The sequence below is a fragment of the Vidua macroura genome, chromosome 10, assembly GCF_024509145.1.
Source record: "Vidua macroura isolate BioBank_ID:100142 chromosome 10, ASM2450914v1, whole genome shotgun sequence".
Lineage (NCBI taxonomy): Eukaryota > Metazoa > Chordata > Aves > Passeriformes > Viduidae > Vidua > Vidua macroura.
In genome coordinates, this window is record NC_071580.1 from 3,665,019 (window position 1) to 3,686,873 (window position 21,855).

The 21,855-nt window shown below is 46.4% G+C and overlaps 1 protein-coding gene across 1 annotated transcript in view; it reads left to right on the forward strand.

Moving 5' to 3' along the window:
* Positions 1-21,855, forward strand: part of LOC128812107 (multiple epidermal growth factor-like domains protein 6) — a 188,560-nt gene that overhangs the window by 125,686 nt on the left and 41,019 nt on the right. Inside the window, exons 7-15 of the mRNA XM_053986317.1 lie at positions 2,347-2,472; positions 6,651-6,773; positions 9,457-9,579; positions 12,120-12,257; positions 14,513-14,635; positions 15,509-15,631; positions 16,543-16,695; positions 18,998-19,129; positions 21,655-21,783. Of these exons, the coding sequence (XP_053842292.1) occupies positions 2,347-2,472; positions 6,651-6,773; positions 9,457-9,579; positions 12,120-12,257; positions 14,513-14,635; positions 15,509-15,631; positions 16,543-16,695; positions 18,998-19,129; positions 21,655-21,783 (1,170 nt within the window). The remainder of the gene's footprint in view (positions 1-2,346; positions 2,473-6,650; positions 6,774-9,456; positions 9,580-12,119; positions 12,258-14,512; positions 14,636-15,508; positions 15,632-16,542; positions 16,696-18,997; positions 19,130-21,654; positions 21,784-21,855) is intronic.

Here is a 21,855-nt window from a genome sequence, read left to right on the forward strand (position 1 = left end):
GCAGGGTTAGATAGGATATTGGGAAGGAATTGTTCCCTGTGAGGGCGCTGAGCCCTGGCACAGGGTGCCCAGAGAAGCTGTGGCTGCCCCTGGATCCCTGGAAGTGCCCAAGGCCAGGCTGGACAGGGCTTGGAGCAGCCTGGGATGGTGGAAGGTGTCCCTGCCATGGCAGGGGCTGGAATGAGATGATCTTTAAGATGAACCCAAACCATTCTGTGATCCTTGTGTTTCTCACTGGGTGTCTCCCATCACTGTTCCCCTTCCCAGATGCCCCCTCCCTCTCTTGGCATCATCCCCAGCCTGTCTGGAATCCACATCAGGGCTGGGTTTCTACCAAATTCCAGGAGTAAATTTTAGAAAGTGAACGTCAGGCTGTATTTCTGCCCGTGGAGGTGCTCAGCCCTCCAGCCACAGGCCCTTAGTGACAGCTGGAGTCAGACCCATGAGGTGCCAAGCCTCTCCCTGCTCAGACGTGCTGCTGGCACCTGGCAGCCACCAGCACAATCCATCCTGTCCTGTCCCTGGAGGCTCTTCTCCTTCAGTCTGGCACCTCCTCTCACGGATCCAGCCTGGTGCCTCCGCAGCAGCCGTGACAAACCTGCCCTGGCTGCTCCAGAGCAGCCCCTGGCTCCCTGGCTGCAGGCACAGCCACACCAAACTGGGATGCACGGTCCCTCCAGCACAGGATTTCACACCTGTCCCCTCCCACCTCCAGATCCTCCCAAACCCTCATCATGACAGGCTGCTGCTCATCTCCCCTTGCATCCAAATTGGCTCGTGCCCAGAAGCTGAGGGAGAAAATGGCACTTTTAAAAGCCGACATGTATATTCTGTCACTTGGATTTAAGATGTTTTTCGTCTTCTGAAATGTTTTCATCCTATTTGAATATTCTTGCTGAAAAACAGGTCTTTGGATACAAATGTGCAGGGAGCTGGAAGCTCAGAGTGTATGGGGTCTGCTGTCTCCTGTGCAGACAGGAGCTGCTTTCAGGTTCTGTCTGTGACAGGGCAGAGGGCTCGTGGGCACAGGTGGAGATCAGGGTCGGGTTTCTGGGCACTGAGGTTCCTCCAGCCTCCTGCTGTGTGTGCAGCCAGGAGAATGTAGAAATTTGCTTTTCTTTTCACCTTTTAAACACATTCTTGACTGCACAAACTCAGCGTTTGCTAATTGGTGGCATAGGGTGAAACGAATCCTGCAGCGGGCTTTGCAACTAACATTTACTAATGTCTGTTACAGATAAATGAAGAAATACGAATATTGCTAAAATGAATATGGAAAAAATAAATATCAAAGCTGTTTTCTGGCTTCATTGGGTTCAGAGTTTAGTGCATTCCATGAAGGACCAAATCATCTTTCCAGCTGCTCATAGAGAACAGAGAATCCCAGAATGGTTTGGGTTGGAAAGGACCTTAAAACTCATCCACTCCCCCCACATCCCACACCTTCCTCTACCCCAGCTTGTTCCAAGCCCCATCCAAACCAGCCTTGGACACTTCCAGGGATGGGGCAGCCACAGCTTCTCTGAGCAACCCGTGCCAGGGCCTCCCCACCCTCAGAGTCAAGAATTTCTTCCTAATATCTCATTTAAATCTCTCCATTCTACATCCCTGCTGTGGAAATCCATCTCGATGCAGCCACGCACACACACTCCCATCAGCACAGCACAATAGCAGGATCAAACCATCACTCTTATTTTTACATGCAGCCTGTGAATAGGTGTGGGTGTGTGTTAACATGTTTTGTCAGGAGGAGAAATGTTTCTCCAGAGGCCAGGGATATGTGTTGAACAAAAAAGAATATTAATTTGCTTGGGTGAAAGAAGCAGCATCTTTAAAGATGTACAGAGGACCCTCTGTTCCTGTGGTTTGCTGTGTGAGTCTGTTCTGCAGAGCTTGTGGCTTCTGTTATTTGATTTTTTTTTTATTTATGAGGCTGAGGAAATCAGCCTGAAAGACAATTACTATTTTTAATCAATGAAAGCAAGGAGAGAAAAAGATAATCAATGGGCAAGTGCCAGCAGGGCTGCTCTTTTTCCTCCTCCTTGCCTCGGTGGACTGGCAGTGCTTTGGTGCTGTCAGATCAAAGGGTGCTGTGCTTCAGTCAGCATTACAGCCCTTAGATCTCACCTGCCTCTCCCTGGAATCAGGATTTCACCGGTGTGGGACACTGTCAGCCAGGCTCTGTGAGCACAAGGGAGGGCAGTCACTCAGGGGAGGGGACAGGTGCATTTCTGAAAGCTGTTCAGCCAGGTTTGCCTGCTTTTGCTGTCATTTATGTATTTAAAATAGGAAATAAGTCCTCCCAGGTTGTTGACGTGCATTCCTTCACTGCTCCCTTGGCTCCAGCTGTCAATTCCTGCAGCATGAACAACGGGGGCTGTGAGCAGGACTGTGTTCAGCTCAGTGAGGACCACTACAAGTGCCAGTGCCAGCCAGGCTACCAGCTGAAGACAGATGCCAAATCCTGTGAAGGTGAGTCCTGTGTTACCTGCCTGAAGACACACAGTAAAGGCAATTTAAAAGACCCCAGGATGGTGTTTTGGGTCACTGTGTTCATTCCTATTTCCCACTGCGTGCCAAAAGCAGCTTTAGGAATTGCTTATTAGCAGGATTTTAAAATAACACGTGTTTGAGGTGTGAAGTTCACTTTGAATCACAACTTTGAACAAGATTTTGGCCTCCAAGATCCCTGGCTGTTCCTTGCACAATGATGTTGATGACATAGGTTAGGAACTTAATCGTGATTTAATTCTAATTTTATTGCTCATCAAGCTGTATATAGAGTTGGCCTGCATTGCATGTTTTATTCTACAAAAAGTCTTCTCTTTATCTCCTTTTGGCTTATCACAGGCTGATTCATTCATCCTCCCCTTCAGGTTTCTAAGCACTCTCTCAAGCAGAACAGCAATGCTACCTTTGGGTTTGATTGTTGCTTTTCTTTTCTTGTATATCTTAACATATTAATCAGTTCTGAAGGCAACCCCCCCCCCCCCCATTCCCCAACACAAGCACACACACACACACCCTTGAACATGCCAGAGAAAGATAAGGCCAAATTTATGGATTTATTGAGCTGAAATTCCTGTCACAAAACCGTTTCCATATGGCTCCTCTTCTGCTTGGAGATTTTATACGCTGTGGATGAAGTGTATGTAAATCCTGCTGTTCAGATGGCTCCCAGCTCCTGCTGGGTGCAGAGAACTCTTCCCCTTTGTTTTTGGGCCTCCCCAAATGCTGCCCTCAGTGGGGGCTGCACCTCAGGGAGCACCCACAGCCTGCTGGCCTCTCTGTCTCTCACGTTTTTTCCTTGAGATTATCGGAAAGAGCCAGAAAAGGGGAGGTTTGGGGAGAAGGGGGTGTCAGAGAGCTTCCTCTGCTGTTCCCCATCCCTTTCCCGAACATCTCGAGATGTGTTTGGCTGTGCAGAGCCTGCACAGGACTTTGAGATGGGTTTTATGGAGTGGTGGGACAGTGGTTGGGTCAGAGGGGTCTGAGTGGTGCCAGGTGGGGTGGGAGTTCTCCTGGAGTGCTCACAGCACAGTTCAAGCTCCCATGGACCACTTCCATGCTCTCTCTCAGCTGGGACCCCCTAAAAGGGGAGGTTTTTACAGTTCACCCCCTCACACAGTGGGGCTGAAGAGAGTTAGCCACTCACCAAAGGCAGTGGTTTGTCACCAGCCTGTAGTTACTGAATTCTGGAGAGGGGCAGGGTCAGCCTTGTCTGCAGGTGAGCACCCATTCCCTGGGTGCCTGCTCAGCCCAGGGTGTTTGAACCAAAATCAATAAGTGCAGCCCTCCCCAGGAGGGCAGTTGTGCCCGGGGGAAGGAGGCTCTGCCTTTGCAAGCTCAGCTTGCAAAATGAGGACTGAGTAGGATGCTTTCCTCCCCATAAATACCTGAGTGAATGAATGCCTGGGAGAGAAAAGTGCTAGGTAAGCCCATGGACAAGATTTTTACAGGAACAAATGAGGGTGAAGTGATCACGAATGCATTTGGGTTGTCAGTTCAGAGATATTTTAAGTAGAAGAGGTGGGAGGAGGTAAGTCTGGCTGTTTTTTTTTTTTATTTTCCAACCAAAGCTTGGCTGCTGGAGTCATGGTTTGGATGGAGAAACCACAATGTCATGAGAGTGTTTGCCACAGCAGGTGTAGGAGTTGTGCAGGTGTGGATTCATCCCTGTGGACTCCTTGGGAGTTAATACTGCACCCACAGCCCTGCAAAGCCTTAGAGAAACACTCCAGCCTGGCAGTTTTGCTCTTTACCACTTCGTATTTTCTCCAGTGTGAAGTCATGGTTGCTGTGAACAAGAAAATGAATTTGATAAGGCCCAAACCTCTTTTTTTAGGTGCTCTAGAGGTCGTGGCTGATAGGACTGGAGACCCTGTTGTTTACAGCCTCGTCTGCCCCATCCCTGGAAGTGTCCAAGGGATGTCCAGGCTGGACAGGGCTTGGAGCAACCTGGGGCAGTGAAAGGAGTCCCAGCCCATGGCAGGGGGTGGAGCTGGATGAGCTTTAAGGTCCCTTCCAACCCAAACCATCCTGGGTTTCTGTGTCCTGAGGCACCTGGGAAATGAAACCATGCCAGTAAATTTTTCACCATAGTGTTTAACAGCTTGGAGTAGAGCTTTGTAGGATGGAGTCTGTTATCTACTAAAGTTATTAAATGAACCAGTAAGAGGCAAATGTGTGAAAAAAGAACACTAATGAGTTATTTTTGGCTTTTCCTGAAACCTGCTTCTAACAGGAACACACATATCACTGGAAAGCAAGTCAATCACTGATTGCCTTATGTCCTGAAGATCTTTCCTTTACAAACTTACCTCATCCAAGGACTTCCAAGGCTGCTACCTTTATTTGAATTACTATGTTTTACTAACATCTACCATGTAATTTGTTGTTTGCCTGTTGTCATGTCACAGAGCATTACAAGCTTTACTCCGTGCTGTAATCATTCTCAAATTAAAGCTTTAGCTGCTCTGAAAACCTTCATAATATGCAGGTTTAACAGATGCTGTTTGATAGTGATTTCATTTAATTTACCCAAATAGAAAAGGAATCGGCAAATAACTCAATATTTCATATCAGCAAGGAGTGAGTTCTTGCTTGGAGCTAAATCCTTTGTAGACCGCAAATTGTCGAGCTGCAGAGCCAAGTTGTCAGCCTTGGAAGTGTCATGCACGATGAAGTGCTGCTGTTCCTTGGAAACCTATTTGCAACCTATCGTGTCAGAAGTCCAATTTCAGTTCTACATCCCTACCCATGCTTTTATTTTTTTTTTTTTTTTTTTAAGACTGTCAAGTCGAACTCAGCCCTGCAGACTGGAATGGTTTGTGTGTTGTGCGTTCTCGAGATGGCAGGAGGTGACATGAGGCAGTTTGAGGATGTTCTGTGGCTGCTTCCTCCTTTACTAAATGGTGGCACAAAATGCCACTTGGCTGCACAGAAAAGTCACCAAAAAAAAGCCCTGTCCCATATTTAAATCCACATGAAGCAGATGTTTTTGTCTCTTATTCCCTTCTCCTGTATAGCCAGTGGAAGGGCAAAGCAGCCAGGTCAGAGCAAAACTCCTTCAGCCCTTCCCAGGGCTCCTCAAACCCTGACTCCAGTGTTGTTGAACCGATGGTGACTTTCCTCTGGGGCTCTGAGAGAAGCTGGCTTGTACAGAGCAGGGCAAGTGAGGAATGTTGGTCATCTGTCTCGAATCAGACAGTAATTAGTGAAATGTTAAAACTGAATCAGAGCTGGACTTGTAGGGAAACGAGTATAGCTTTTTAGAAGTTTTATTTGAAGCTAAGCAGAACTGTAGAGGACACATTTTCAAGATGTTCTCCAAATTTACCTGTGGAATGTTATTCACCAGAATTTTGGTGTAATGAATGCTCCAAAGCAAAACCTCAGCCTGGTGCAGAATGTCAGATCTTAACCCAAGTCAGACCTGTCTGAACAGTCGTGGTGGGTCTGTTTTGGGGTGTGCCAAGTCTCTATTTGGGCAGTCTCTATTTGGGCAGTATGCTTCCAGCAGGTACATGTTCCAGAAATAAACCCATACAACACAGTGAAATTGTTGAGATGGAGGCTTCTGTAGGCACTTCATAAAAGTTTTCCTAAGTACTTGCCACTTAGGGCAGCTTATCCTTGAAAAGGTATGTTATTGTTCAAGAAGAGGAAAAAGCCTTGATGTTCAACATGAATGGCATATGTTTATAGACTGAAAGATGTCTTTGGGGGCTCTTCAGTGTTTATTTCCTCTCAAGCCTTTTAAATATTCATTGTTTTGTGGTGAACTCCATCATTGTGTGTGTTTATGGATTCACACATACTGGAGTGCTAATTGCTGTTGTTTAGAGAACTCTTGAAATCTGTTCAGGTACAGCAAAATAACAATAAAATGTACTTTTTTTGTCCTACTTCCAATGTAATACAAGCTCGGTTTCCTGCTGTTTAAAGCCTTGTTGCTGCTCTGTGAAAAATGTTGTCCAGCAACAAAAAGCATCCAGAGAAACAGCAGCTTTACTCACCAGATGCTGTCATATTTTTTCCCAGTCTAATCTCTTACAGCTACTTCGTCATTAGCTGCAACAATGGCAGGTAAGACCATTTTCAGGCAAAAAGTGACCTTTCAGTTGACAGTGTGCTCTAATTGGTTTCAGTGATAGACCCCTGCACAAGTGGGAACGGAGGATGCTCACAAATCTGTCAGAATGAGAGAGGAATTGCAAAATGCGAGTGTCATCCAGGGCATTCTCTCGCCGCAGACAAAAAGTCCTGTTTAGGTAAGAAACTCTGGACTCTTTATTGTGAAGAATGTTATTAATCAGTGCTCTGGCTTACTGAGCTGTGAGTGGAAAGGAATATATTAGACAAATATATGTGGGCATTTTGAAACAGCCTTTCTCTCTGTGATATTCACATCAGCCCATACTCCTGAAGGACTTTTTTGGTGATGAAGATTTCTCTGTGATCTCCTAAGTCATGCTTTCTAGCAACTGGATTTGTGAATGCTGTAGTGTTATTCTTGTAGGGTCCCTTTAAAATAATGTCCCAGATACAGCTCCTGGAAAATTGGTTCAAGTAAAACTCTGAACCAGGTCACTGAAAACCTATTTAGAATTCAAAGGGCTTTTTAGCTAGAGAACTGTCTCCATATTAATGGAGAAACTACTGTGAAAGAAGAAATCATGATGTGTAAGATTTCCAGAGAGAGGAGCTCAAAAAGTTGAATTCTAAAGTCCTGTGTTTAGTCTGGAGCTGTCAAAAAGAATCTGTAGCATTTCCGACCTGAAATTTGGGGGAGCTAGAGATCAAAATACCTGCTTTTCTCTTTCAGTGAAACTCTTGGAAGATAGTTTAGCAATTTTCTGAAATAAAAAATATTTGTGGACTTAATGGTGCACAGATTTTTAACAGTCAAGTCAGGATCAGGGTGTGTATATATATATATATATATATATATATATATATATATATATATATATATATATATATGCACTAATTTGACACTCCTCTTTTGAAAACTTGGCTGAAATCTTGCCAATATGTAAATTATTGTCTCATATAAAGGGTGCTGGGTGCCTTTCAAAATATTTACTTCCTAGCCTGAGTATTTTACTCAGTTGCCTGTGAGCCCTTCTGTGAGTAGAGTGGCACATCTTAGTGATTCTTTCTTACTGGAATTACTCATGAGTAATTACTGAAAATACAAACTGTTTTCAAGTAACATACTGATAATGAGTGGATGGAAACAACAGTGGGTTTAGCAGTAGGGTCAGCCTGTTTGTTTTATCTCAGATGCACATTGACATTTCTCTTGATTTATGTATAAACTGAATCACTGACTTAACTTGCAGTGTTATACATTGGAACAAATTTTCTCCCCAGCCTCATGGCAACAATCTTTTGAATCATTAAGCAGCATGTCTTACCATGGATATACAATTATTGTTTTTTTCTCCTAGAAGTTACTCAATGCCTTTTGCAAAATTCAAGCTGTTGTTTGACTCTCTGGAAATCGAGCTGAGAGGAGACAGAGGGCAGCTGAAGTGTCATACTTCAGCTATTAGCTTTAGGACAGGAAGAAACCTGTGCAGGGTGGTGGCTGTGGTTCAACTTCTTATTTTTCTATTTAAAAAGAAGAAGAGAAAAGAACATTTACAGCATTGGCCAGCGTAGTGTATTCACAAAATGACAATTAGAGAAAAAGGAGGAATAACCCATTTTATTCTAAGCAGCAGCTGCTCCCATGGCTGCTTCAGAGAAGCTGTCATTTGTCCTGAAATTTTCATGAGCCAGTGTGTGGTGTTTGCACTGCCTGGGGCCTCTCTTTGCAAGGAGCCTGATTGCATCCATCAAGCTCCTTGTGCTCAAGTGCAGGGGCCATGAGCACAGCACTGGGCACAGCATATGTGGAGGGGCAAAACTGTTAGAAAGTGTGGTTTGCTGGGATAAAAGGTGGAGAGCTGCACATCAGATTGCTCCCTGCCATTTTTAAGACACTGACCCAGCATCAGTGCAATAAATAATGTGTATTTTGCCAGAAAGATGTTCAGAATGGGAAGGAACAGGAGATGCATCAGGGGTTTGCCATGTGTGATACCAGTCTTTGCATAGAGGTCAGTGTTCTGTGCAGCTGTATTTATATATATAAATACATAAATTTTTGTAGGCTTGTTTGGTGTAAATTTTTGTAGGCTTGGTTGTTTTTTTTTAAGCTAATTAAAAGTTTTAACTAACTCCTTACAAGTACTTTTATGTTCCACTGAGATTTTAGGAAGATGGACACCTCTGGGGACATTTAACTCCAGAATACAGACCAGCAAGTGCAAAGCTGAGGAGCAGCCTGCTTGGCAGAGGACTGGGGGAAGAGCAGCCTCCCCACTTAAGGCTCTGCAGCTTTTCCTTTCCTCACAGGGCTGGTGGAGCTGCTGTGGTTGCAGCAGGTGCCTCCCACTGTGCTGCTGTAAAGCAGCTGCAGGATTCAGGGGTGATCTCTCTCCATTGTCCCTGCTGAAACCCAACCACCACTTAATCCAGATCATTTGACATTCAGAAAATAATCAGCTATTTCCTGATCCATTAATTTAACTATAATGGCTTGGATGGCATGGTGATAATTTCAGAGTTTTGGAAGTTTCTTCTGAGTTCTTCACACGAGGTCTTCTTTTGCCGTTGGTCTTTTTACAGGAATAATAAATAAATAGCTTTGGCTGATACTGCAAATACAGTGTTTGATACTGTAAATGGTCACACTGAGAAGTTCAAGGTCAATGGTGCTCAGAAAAAGATTGTTCTGGAGAATAATGTGAGTATAATGTTCCTGGGCTCATCGGGTGCTGTCCTTTGTAGACTGACCCCAGGATAATCCTTCCAGCAGATATTTGGAAACGCAGCCGCGTCCATGTAGAGCAGCATGATTTTTCATTTCCGTATCCAGCTGAACGACTTTCTCTGTGCTTGCAGACGTGGATGAGTGTGCAGAGGGCAGGGCCAGGTGTGCCCATCGCTGTGTGAACACCCCGGGCTCCTTCAGCTGTGCCTGCAGCCCCGGCTTCGAGCTGGGCGCGGACGGGCGGCGCTGCTACCGTAAGTGACCCTGCCCAGCCCTGACCTTCAGCCTCTGCTCTCTGCTCCCTGTCAGGCCTCTCATTCTCTGGGATTAGCATCCCCAGCAGAGTAAATGTATGCAAAAGATCAGGCTTAATACTGTTTTCTTCCTCTGCTGCTGCTGCTGGGTTTGCAGGGTGACGAGCTCCTAAGCCTGTGTTCACAGACCTTAATTACTGCCTTTCCAAGAGCAAATAGCCCTGTTGGTTTATCTTCAGAGTCTGGTGAATTCTGCTGCAGAGCTACCAGATTGCTGCTGTTCTGTGAAATGTATTCATTCCTGCCCTCCTCCTCCTCCTCCTCCTCCTCCCAGCTTTCTTACAGACCTGATGCAAGAGAAAACCAACACGATGTTCTGCTCTTGTCTTTGCCTGTCTGGCAAAGATTACTGATACTATTAAGAGGATGCTTTAAAAAAAAAAGGCAACTAAAAAAGAAAGATTTGGGATGAAAAAACAGTTGAAACAGTCAAACTTCCCAAGATAAAGCAATTCCTGTTGTCTTTCCTCACATGCTTACCTCTTGCCAGTGGGGTTTCTTAATCAACACAGCTTTTCTGGAGAGGGGGACTGGCTCCCAGTGCTGTTAGCTGATAGGTGATCCCTGGCCTGCCCTCGAGGGCAAATTTAGATTAATAAAGGAGGTGATGTGGAAGAGTTGGGGTTATTATGGACCTAACATAAGCTCCCTGGAATGCAGACAAAAGCATGACCTGTTTTAGCAAAGAGGTGGGCAAAGATCATTCAATCTAATAATACTGTGCAAGAGCTTTCAGCAGAGCTTCCTTAGGAAAATATGCTGCATGCCAGAGAATGAGTGCTTTATTTAAAAATGTGTGTGTAAGAAATAGTTATTAAGACTGAAATCCAGTTTCAAGGCATTAACATACATTAAAAACAAAACCCAATTATGTGAGAGACATCCTGGAGAGTTATTTTCATAGATGATGGGGAACTGTGAGTGGTGCAATGGCAGAGGAAATGTGATTAATATATAGATATGAAATCTTCTGTCATAGGCATAAAAAAGAGGTTTAGACCACTTAGATTTCATTGTGCTTTTCTGATAATAATTTTTCTGGATGTTCAGCAGATCTCAGGGGATGGTGATTCTCTCTGCCTCATGTACAATATTGCAGAGCAAACAATAAAAATAAAAACATTCTGCATATATTTATGATCAGGATTATCCCAGTGTTTGAGCAATTTACAGTCCTTGTTTATTCTTTCATTTCCCGAGTGGCTGGGGAAGAGCTGGTATTTCAGTTTTACTGATGAAGAGCTGAGACAAAGTAAATGATGAAGATTGTGTATGAAGTCAGATTCTGCATTTAATTGCTGGGTTTACTAAATCCCAGCTTAACACACTGGACAGGAGACACGATTTCTTCTCCCTGGTGCAAATAATCACACTATGCATGAGATGTAGTGATATTTATTCTCTTAATTTATACCCTCTTCCAGCTGGAATTATATTTCTTGTTGGCAAGCAGGTTGCTCCCTGGGAGCACAGAGAGGGGTAGGACCAGAGCCCACCAACACAGATGTCGGTGGGGAAATTCTGTGCCAGATCTGATGGCCACCACTCTGAGCTGGGGTGTTTCTGGAGATACAGTGGCTCCTTTAGGAAGGGTGTTTCTCAGTTTCCCTATGCAGTAGGAGAGATTATTTTCTCTCTAAATAGCTCTGTAACAAAAGTTGGCTAATCCTTCATGAAAAACTTCATATAAGGACTTCTATGGTTTCTTTTTATCCTGGAGAATCATCTGATGAAGTAGCTGGGTGGGAATGAGGTGGCCAGGTGTTCCCCTTTTCATGTGAGGGCTCCCACTGGAAATGGCCAGGTTGTTCTGAGGACTGTCCAGTGCAGCCACATGAGGAGGGCATGGAAGTCTGTCAGGGCAAAGGGGGCTGGCAGTGGCACTGTACCACCCTGTCTTAGCTGTAGGGGACAAAGTCTCAGCAGAGGAGCTGCTGTGTCCCCCTGGAAGGGACATCCAAGAACCAAAACCTGGGGATTGTTTTGCATTGTGGTTGGGTGTCCATTTCACCAGCAGGACTCTGCTGAGGAAGCTTCAATGCCTTTGTGCTTGGGGGATGTTTCAGAGCCCAGCTCTTTGCCACTGCCATGCAAAACTCAAAGCTGCTCTTTGGGAAGTGTATCAGGCTGGGCTGAGGGGCACCACCAGGGCTCCTCAGATGCTTCTGTTCCTCCTTTGGGGCAAGCACTGTGTCCAGACAAAGCATAAACCTGAGGAAAACTGGGAAGGAGGTGGCTGCTGATCACTGAACCAGCCTCACCTTTGTTCACTTGGCTGAATTTGAGAGCATCCACTGTTCTGGCACAAACACCTGGAGCTCAGTGACTCCAAAGCCTGCTCTTCTGGGGAGGGGGTGTGAGCTGATTACACTCACTGCTACAGCACCCATGGCTGCTGTTTTACAGCAGGCTGATCCTCCAGTGACTCCCCCACCCCCGGGCTTGCCTTTTAACATCCTTTTGATTTATTTCTCTGCAAGGCATCGAGATGGAAATCGTCGACAGCTGCCGGGACGGGAACGGCGGCTGCGAGCACGGCTGCGAGCACACGGCAGCGGGGCCGCGCTGCTCCTGCCGCCGCGGCCACCGCCTCGCCGGGGACGGCAAAACCTGCCCAGGTAACCCGTGCTGGGAGCAGGGAGCAGTGTGGAAGGGCCCGGGGAGCCTGCAGGAGAGCTGTCGCTCAGGGAAACCCGTGCCTTCGCTCCTTCTGCAGGTGTTAATTAACGCCGTCCTCTGGCGCGCCCTCCGCGCTGCTCCGGCTTGCCTGGCCCTGGGAGCCGGCTGGGCTGGGTCCCTGAGGAGGGCAGGGAGGGGCAGTGACACTGGTGCATCACCTGCTGCCAGGGCTGTGCCTCGCCACGGGCAGCCCAGGCATCACGGAGCTGACTTTGTTTCCCTTCCCTTCTCAGCTGGTGGCTGGGAGCAGCAGCGCAGCTGCTCCCAAGTGCTTCATGCGCAAACTCCACTTGGTGCTCCAGAGCCTGCTGTGTTTCCATCAGATTTGCTCAGTGATGAGGTTACACTCTGCCTGTGAGAAGTCTCACTTGGGAGGTGAAAGCAGCAGAGTTAGATTTGGGTTTATTTCGAGACAAGAGCTTCAAAAGTCATTCATGTTTTAAGCAATTCTACTACGAGATTTTTTTTATGTGTGTGTTTTATGTTTTTGTTTTGTTTATGGCTTTTGTCATGCAAATATATCTCATGCTGCTTTGGGCTTGCTGTCACTATGCCATTACAATTTTTAAGAATAGCCAGGAAGAGAGAGGGAATGGAAAAAGGAACAGGCACCACAAAGCAGTGTAGTGAGATAAGAGATGATGAGAAGAGGTAGAGTGTGGGAGCATTGATGAGTGTGAGAGGCATTACAGACAAAAGGAGTCTTTCAAGGAAAAAAAGCCAAGTGCAGGAGAGAGGAGGAGGAGGGAAGCACTGAGGGCTGCAAGGGCGGGTGATGATGGAGCTTAAAAAGCAAAAACAGAAAAAGTTTGGGAGGCAGATTTGGAGCCAGAGCCTCTGAGGGGTGGGTGGGTTACACAGTCTTGTCTGTACAGCTGACAGGAGGCAAAGCAGCCTCCTGCCCACATCCCAGCTCAGTGACCTGCTGCTGGGGATCTCAGAGGGAAGCAGATACTCCAGACACAGCAAGGGAAGAGGGAGAACACAGAGGAAGGCTGAAGACATGAAAAGTTGCTCTTAACAACAAAAATCTCCTTTTTGTTGGATGCAGATTTTGCATTCCTGAACAAACAAGGGGCTGTTGCTGGAACCCAGAGCGAGGCGTCACCTGATGGTACTGCAGAGGAGCTCAGCTTGTGACATTTCTGGAAAACACTGCCTTCAAATAACCTGCATTAATCATTTTCACACTGACCTCCTTCACCTCGATTGATTAATTACATTTTCTTTCTCCTGTCCGTGTTTCCTCATAAAGTTGGTGCTCCTTCCAAGGTTAATTGAGACACTGACCTTTCCCATCTGCAGCTGCTCAGCCAGGCCACGTTCAGAAGCATTTTGCAGGCTCAGCACTGACAAGGTGGCCCTTGGATGGCCACTGACCTCCTCAGCAGCCTGACAGCAGCCAGGAGCCTGCAGTGCACAGATAACAGCTCAGCTCTCCCATCTAATCACCAGAACAGTGGTGTCAATGATACCAATTTCTGAGCGGGCACAGAGCAGGAGGAGGCAACAGGAAATGAGTTACCAAAAACTACAGTTGAACCTTCCAGGCTGCTGCTGTCCAGCAAGTGCCTGGTTGGATCACAGAATTGTTAGTTTGCACTGAATAAGGCTGAATGTAAAGAAGTCTAAATGGTAGATGTAGCTTACTGTTATACAGAATGTTTTTGAGGGCTGGTGGGTCCTTGCTCTTGTCTCTTTTCATACAACCATAGAATATTCTGAGTTGGAAGGGGCCTACAAGGGTCGTTGAGTCCCACACAGACCCTGCACAGACACACCAAATCCCACCCTGTGCATGCCTGGGAGCATTGTCCAAACCTTCTGGAACTCTGGCAGCCTCAGGGCAGTGCCCAGCACACTCTGGGGAAAGAACCTTTTCTGATATCCAGCCTAAAGCTCCCTGACACAGCTCCAGCCATTCCCTTGGGTCCTGATCACCCACAAGACCAGCTGGTGTTTTGCAAATCCCCTCATGGCAGCTCAGACTTGCAGAGGAGATGCCTCTCCCAGGACATGGCTGCTCTGGGAGAAGGCAGAAGGCAGCTGCTGTCAGGATTCAGGATTCAGACAGTGTTTATGTGGTTGAAAGAAGCTGTAAAGCAGCGAATGCTGCAGCACAAAAGCCCTCAGCAGAGCTGTGGCAGCAGCTGGGGGTGTCTCAAGGGCTGAACGTGCTGCTCTTTCCTTGCAGATGTGGACGAGTGTGAGACTGGAGAGTCCTGCTGCTCCCAGTTCTGCATCAACTACGCGGGGGGCTACGAGTGCGCCTGCAAGGCGGGGTTCCAGCTCAGCGCCGACGGCTGCTCCTGCGACGGTGAGCACTGAGGCAGGGAATGGGCTGGGCTGGGCTGGGCTGGGCTGCAAGGGACCTAAAGGGCATCTCATTCCACCCCTGCTGTGGGCAGGGACACCTCCCACTATCCCAGGCTGCTCCAAACCCCGTTCAACCTGGCCTGGAACACATCCAGGGATGGAGCAGCCGCAGCTTCTTTGGGCAACCAGGGCTTCACCACCCTCAGAGTCAAGAATGCCCTCCTAATATCCAGTCTAAACCTTCCCTCTGTTAGTCTAAAGCCATTCCCACATGTCCTGCATCATTCCATGCCCTTGTCAAAAGCTTTTTGGTACCAATGGCTCGGTCTAACAAATCACAGCCCAAGGTAGAAGAAATGCTGTCAAAGCCCTTAGGGCTTTGTGGGCACTGCCCTAATGAGAGTCACTGACCCTATTCCAGCTTTGCTGATAAGGTTTTACAAATGTGTAATTTCCTCTTTGTGAGGCTGGAATACAGGAATAACCCAGCATCCAGCAAGGGGAAGTGGGGATGTGGGAGAGGAGCCGGCAGAGAGAAACTTTCCCTCCTCTCTCCATGGACACTTTATATTGATGTGTGTTAAAACACTCCTTTCACAAAAAAAGAGCCTTCAAAATAACTGAAGGATCAACTGAGCTTAACAGCTTAAAGCATCTGTTTTCACTCGAGACAAAAACATCAGTGAAATAATTTGCTCCCTGTTGCCCTGAAATGTTTTCATACCTCCAATACCAGAGAGAAATGGAGAGCCCCAAATCACATAAGAAAAATTGTATTTTCTTATGTATAGAATAATTTGTCAGATGCAGCTGGGCACAGCATGGGCTCTCCAAGCAGAATACTTGCTCCTAATCACCATTTATGATTTTCTAGATGTGGATGAATGTCATCTGGATAATGGCAACTGTGACCATTTCTGTGTGAATTCCCTGGGGTCGTACGAGTGTGCCTGCAAGGAGGGTTACAGGCTTGGGGATAGCAGATGGGCCTGCGTGGGTGAGTTCTTCTCAAAACTTGAGGGCCATTAAGCACTTCCCACTGATTTAAAAAGTGATTTTAGAACGGGGATTTTCACAGATCCTGGGATTTTGGGAGCCCAGCTTGAGCCATCTCTGAACGTGGCCAGGGTAGGGCTACGTGCAGTGCGTGGATCCACGTTCATCCTCCAGAAATGGGTTTTGCCAAAGATTAATGGCAGATGAACACTTAAATCCCCTGGACATGTTTGAAAACCTAAAGCTTCTGGTTTAGAAATAAATAGTATTTGACACTTTTCTTGCTCTATTTGATGAAGTTTAACATCCTGTGGGGAACCAAATAAGGGTAGCCAGATTCTCCTTTGAACTACCAGGGCAACTTTTCCATTAGTCAGTGACGTTATTCTGGATTTCTGCCAGAGTAACCAGTCCAGAGTTTAGCAGAGCAACTCAGTTTTATAACCAAGTTTAGCAACTGCTAAACCTTAAGCCAGAGTTTGATATTCTAACCAACACCAAAAAGAAAGCCAACTGATTTCCCGTCATTTTAAGGCTCAGGTTTTAATGTTTCTGAAAATAAATTGCACAGCCAGCCTCACTTTCTATTTGTCATCTCCAAAACGAGCAAGAGTAATGACCTTCATTAACTAAAAATAATCTCAAACTTCAAGTGAGGAAAATGAATCTCCTCATTTAATTTTGATTCTCCAGGAGCAGAGTTTTTTTCCCAGAAGAAAGAAAAAAGGAAAGATGGGGTGGGGAGGGCATCTGTAAAACTCTGTAAGTACATATGAGAAAATGCCTGTGCTGGGACTGCTGGGCAGAGGTGTGACTGGAACATCTAATGGCATGATAATAGTAAGAAAAGATGTAGATGAGAGGCCGTGGAGGCAGGCTGAGGTGCTGATGGCTGTGTTTGTCCAGCCCTAGGTGTGGAGGAGGCGGATGCAGAGGAGGCAGCAGGGCTGGCTGGTGCCCCGGGGCTGCAGTTCCGAGGGCCCCCCCAGCTGCTCCGCTTCGCCCTCGGGGCCCTGGCCGAGGATGGAGACCCCCGAGGAGAGCTCACCCTGGTGCACAGGGTCGGTGAGTGACCAGCAGGGCCCTGAGCCAGCTCAGCAACCTGGGGGGATCAGTCCCAGGGAGAGGATTTGGGGCTGGGCTGGCAGGGCTCAGCGTCAGGAGGAGGGATGAGCGTTAATCCTGCAATCCAGCATCCTGCCTGCGTCCATGTTCCATCCCAAATGGGACCTGTTGGAGGAACCAGGAGGCTGCCTGGATGCTTTGGGAGGGAGGCAGGGGAAGAGTGAGCAGCACAGCAAGCAGTGGCTGGGAGGCTGCTTGGAAAGCAGGGTGCCTGCACAGAGCCCCACCGAGCAGCCACAGAGAGCTCATCGTGCCAGGGGTGAGAGGATGGCATGGCTTCCTGCAGGGCACTAAACCCCTGGGGAAACACTCCCTTCCTCCTAGAGCTGAGAGCATGGCTCCCCGTTTACAAACCCTTTCATAACAACTGGAGGCTTTTTGTGTAAGATATTTGCATTTTGCCTGTGTTAAAAACAATCCCTGAAGATTCAGGTTTGCCTTGACTCTCTGGGAAAAGCACCAGCCCATCCATGTGTTGCTCAGCTCACATGGTGGCACACAGCACAGGAGCACCCACTGTCACAGGAGTGGGTGCAGAACAGCTTTGCACCCACCTGGGCTTTGTGCATGATCCAGTCTCTCCCCCCAAAGGTGGAAACTTCACAATTTTAAGAGTTTTATGAGGTGAAACCCTGTATTTGCTTTGTGCTGAGTGCTGGTGAATCACCAGGGAGGATTTCTGGTTTTTTCCTATGTGTGTCCTGTGATTTTTATATAAACTCTATAATTACCCATCTTAGGACTGTGCCCTACAGGCAAAAATCAGGAGCTGGTCTTGACTTTAATAAAAAATTACCTTATTTTTAAGAACAAATCTCTTAAGACCCTCCCAAATCACACAGAGTAGAGCCGGACTCAACAACACCGATAACCAACTGGGAAACTGATAAATGAGATAACCACAGGCAAAATTCTCAGGCCTAGAAACCACAATCAAATATTTATTGACCACTTTTTGCATGTTTTATTTATATTTAGCTACAGAAATTTGGGTATTATCAGTCACAGCTGAGCAGCTGCACTTTTTCTAAGGTTCAGGCTTTGCAGCATTCAGTGGTTTTAATGAAAAGGTGATGGAGAAAAGGAACTTTAAATGGTTTAGTAAGTTCTTTTACCTCCTGAATAGTAATTTATTCCTTGTGTCTTCAGACATGGTTTTGTGCTGCTATCTGTATTATAAAAAAGCCTGTTTTAACAGCAAGCTGGTGCAAGTAATTAAATATTTTCTATAACTTGAATGAGTTTTTAAGGTTGGAAGCATGATGTTTTTAATGATGGCCTGTATTCTTCTCCTGAAGTATGAATTTGTACCCTTTTCCAAGTGGGAGCACTGGGGTTATGAATGTCCCTGAAAGCTTGGGCATTTGTTCAGCTACAGAAAAGGGAACAGTTGGGTGCTCAGACCTTGAGGAAATCTGGCCTCACACAGAGAACTGTTGGTGAAATGCAGCCAGCCTGTAACTTACTGAAATAAGGCTGAAATAAGCTGCCAGCTCACTTTCAGGTGCTGTTAAAAATCTCCTTCCAAAAAGCTTCCAGCCACAGCCATAAAGCCTTGAAGGCTCTAAACTGTGTGGATGGGATCTTCAATGCCACTGAAGTATTTTACCAGACAGACAACTTTATTTTTCATGCCTGTCTCAATAGACCCAACAAAGAGAAGGTGAGGGTGCAAGGGATAAAAGGAGGGTGGGAAAGGAGAGGGAAAAAAAGCATTTTCATACCAGGTTTCCTATATAAAACTCTTCATATCCCAGAAGAGAAGAGACTTGATAAATGTGTATTTTGCTTTGTTTTCCTAGAATGCTCAAACTGTGTGGTTGAAAATACCACTGAACTATGTTTAAGTAGCACTACATCCACTTACTGCAATAAAAGAACAAGGAGGAGAGAAGGAGCAAGGAGAGAAGGAAAGTCCCAATAACTTCTTACAGTTATATAAAATGTTACCAAGCATTGGGTAAAAATTCATTTTTCTGAAGGCAAAACTCTTGCTTTTAAAAAGTAGCTAGAAGTGCTCTTGGCTGGAGAATGACAGCATTTAGGGGAGTAAATTCCAGCTGAACACCCAGCTTTCCTTTCACGTAGAGTCAGAAACATGAAGAGGGAAATTCAGGAATGCCCATTTTGCCGTGCCTTTTGTGCCAAGCCGGCGGTGTTCACAGCCCAGCCGTAGGTAAGAGCTCGTGGAAGCGTTTTTGTCTGGCTGCTCACTCAGCCCTGTGTGGTTTTTTGCTGCCAGTGTGCCTGGGTGACACGTTTGGCCAGGACTGCAGCCTGAGGTGTGAGGATTGTCTGCACGGGGGCCGCTGCAACAGCGAGCGCAGCGGCTGCGTCTGCCCGCCCGGCTGGGCTGGTGTCATCTGCAACGAGAGTGAGTACAGGGGGCTGGCAGGGGGAGTGAGCCTCCTGCAGGGGCTCTGCAGGTGGGGAATGGGAGGAACCTCTTGTACTTTTCACCTGTGAAGCTCCTGAAGGAGCACAGCTGTCTCATAATCAAATTTACTGTGCTGGGGCACATTAGATAGGAGCTCTTAGTGATGCCGCAGTACACAGAGGTCCCTGCACTCCAGTGAAGGTCAGGACAGAATCATCCTTGTCCTAAATATTTGGTGGTTTTCCATTCCTATTTGCTCTGCTGCTAAAAGCTGCTGGAGTTTGCTGGCCATGCTTTGTTCCACAACCTACCTTAGTGACTTCCAGAAGTCTGTCCCAGAAGTTGGTGTGACACTCTGGGTGGATGTATATGCTAAACTTGAGTTTTTTCCATTGTAGCACCCCAAGACATTGCCTTTTAAACTTTTCCCTTATGTTTTCCATTTCTCTTTCCTTATCATTCTTTTTATTATTAGCATTACTTTCTTGGAGCAGTTAATTTTTCACATTGGAAATGGTATTTTTCAGAACTCTGTTGCCAAGTCAGTGCCCTTTATAACAGGTTTTCACTCTCCTTGCTCCTGTTTCCTGGCAGAAGATCTTTCTGATTCAGAAGTATGTGTCAAAACCCATTGGAAAGAGAGTGGTGATTTCTTGATGTGCTGTTCTTCATCTGCAGTTTGGCAAAACTTATCTGCTGCTTGTCTGAGACATCATACAGCAGATTTCCTGTTTGAGATGGGTCCCTCCATTTCATGGTGTGTGACATGATGGCCCATCATTCTCAGAAAGTCTTTGCTGTCACTGGTGAGACAAAAAGTCGATGAAAATTTATTACTTGACATCAGTAGACAGCACTCTTCAGGTTAATTGCCATCAAGATTGTTTAGGAGACATCATCACATGGACAGAAATGTAGAAAAATCAAGCAAGTGATTGAAACCAGCAGTCTGCCTGTGGTTATTTTGGGAGACTGATGGTGGCTTTGGTTTGTAAACACTGGGGGCAGCTAAGAGAATAGAATGGGGAAGATTAAAAGGATAAATTCCAGTCTGTCTAAGACAGTTCAAGCTATCAAGTGAGGATAGTCTTACTTTTGTCCCTGGTGTGCTGGTAGTTCAGGATAGATTATAAAAATTTCAAGGCAGCATCCAAATTCTTTAGTTCATTTAATAAATAAATAACAACATTTATGATGTGTATTTGCACTAGACCTCCATGCATGTAGTCTAATGGAATTCACCTCTGGAATTTAAAGAATTTTAATAGGACCATGTTATTGAGCTAAACCTGCTGTCTGATGAAGTCAGCAGGGACAGTGATAAATACAGTATCTAATCTGTATGAATTAGTCATATGTGATTGCTTTCACTCTTTTCTCTTGCTTTTTGAAATATACAGCACAATTCATGGGTTGAGGGTGAGCAGGTTTAGGGTAAGCTAAAACAGTGGAGAAAACTGGAACTAAATTTCTCTAATAATGCACCAAAGAAGCCAAATGGAAATTGATGTGAAATGTCAACTTTCTTAATGTACATTGATAAAATGTCAGTGAAGTCAGATGACTCCAGCAACTGTATTCACTCAGCCAGCTCAGGCTGCAAACAGCAGAGCAAGGCTGCATCTCACAGTTTGTTTTTGCTGTTGTGGATCCATTGCTGCCATGATTACCTGAGGAGTTTCAGAAACTACATTTGAAAAACAAGATATTATTTTTATAATAGTGTTTGGGAGAGAAAAGAAGAATGTTTAAAATATTTATCTCCAAGTGTTCAAAGCTGTGCTCTGATGTTTAAGCTTTGGACTTGACAGGCAATGGTTTTTGAGCCCGTGCTTTGTGGGGAGGGGAGCATGTGCAGGGGGAAGGTTGGATACATGACAGTGCTTCCCAAAGCTTGGTTAATTCAGTGTCCTTTGAGATGTCCTAGTAAATATCAGGTGGAAGTGCTTTACAGAAGAGTATGACTTTGTTTAGAGCCTGCTCAACTAAAAGGACTCTCTCCTTGCTCAGTTTTCACAGAATCACAGAAACAATTAGGCTGGAAAAGACCTTTGATATAGAGTCCAACCTATGACCCAACACCACCTTCTCAACCAGCCCATGGCACTGAGTGCCACATCCAGTCTCTTTCTTAAACACCTCCAAGGATGGTGACTCCACCAGGCAGCCCATTCCAATGCCCAATCACACTTTCTGTGAGGAATTTCCTCCTGATGACCAACCTGAACCTCCCCTGATGCAGCTTTAGGCTGTGTCCTCTTGCCCTGTTGCTGGTTGCCCGGGAGAGATCGACCCCCACCTGGCTGCAGCCTCCTCTCAGGGATTTGTAGGAGCAATGAGGTCTCCCGTGACTTTTCCAGGCTGAACACCCCCTGCTCCCTCAGCTGCTCCTCACAAGACTTGTGTCCCAGACCCTTCACCAGCCTTGCTGCCCTCCTCACTGACCAAAGCCTTGTTTTGCTGCCTGTACAGCAGAGGGGAAGTGTTTCTTGCTGTGCTCACGCTCGCTGCTCTCTCCGCAGCCTGTCCCCCCGGGACGTTCGGCAGAGGATGTGCCGGCGTCTGCAGGTGCCAGAACGGAGGCTGGTGTGACCCCGGCACGGGGCAGTGCCACTGCCCGCCCGGTGTGCTGGGCCAGCTTTGCGAGGACGGTAGGCTCCAGCTCTGCCCCAGCTCTCCACTCCACCCCCCGGGTTCCTTTGTTTTAAACAGTGAGCAGAACT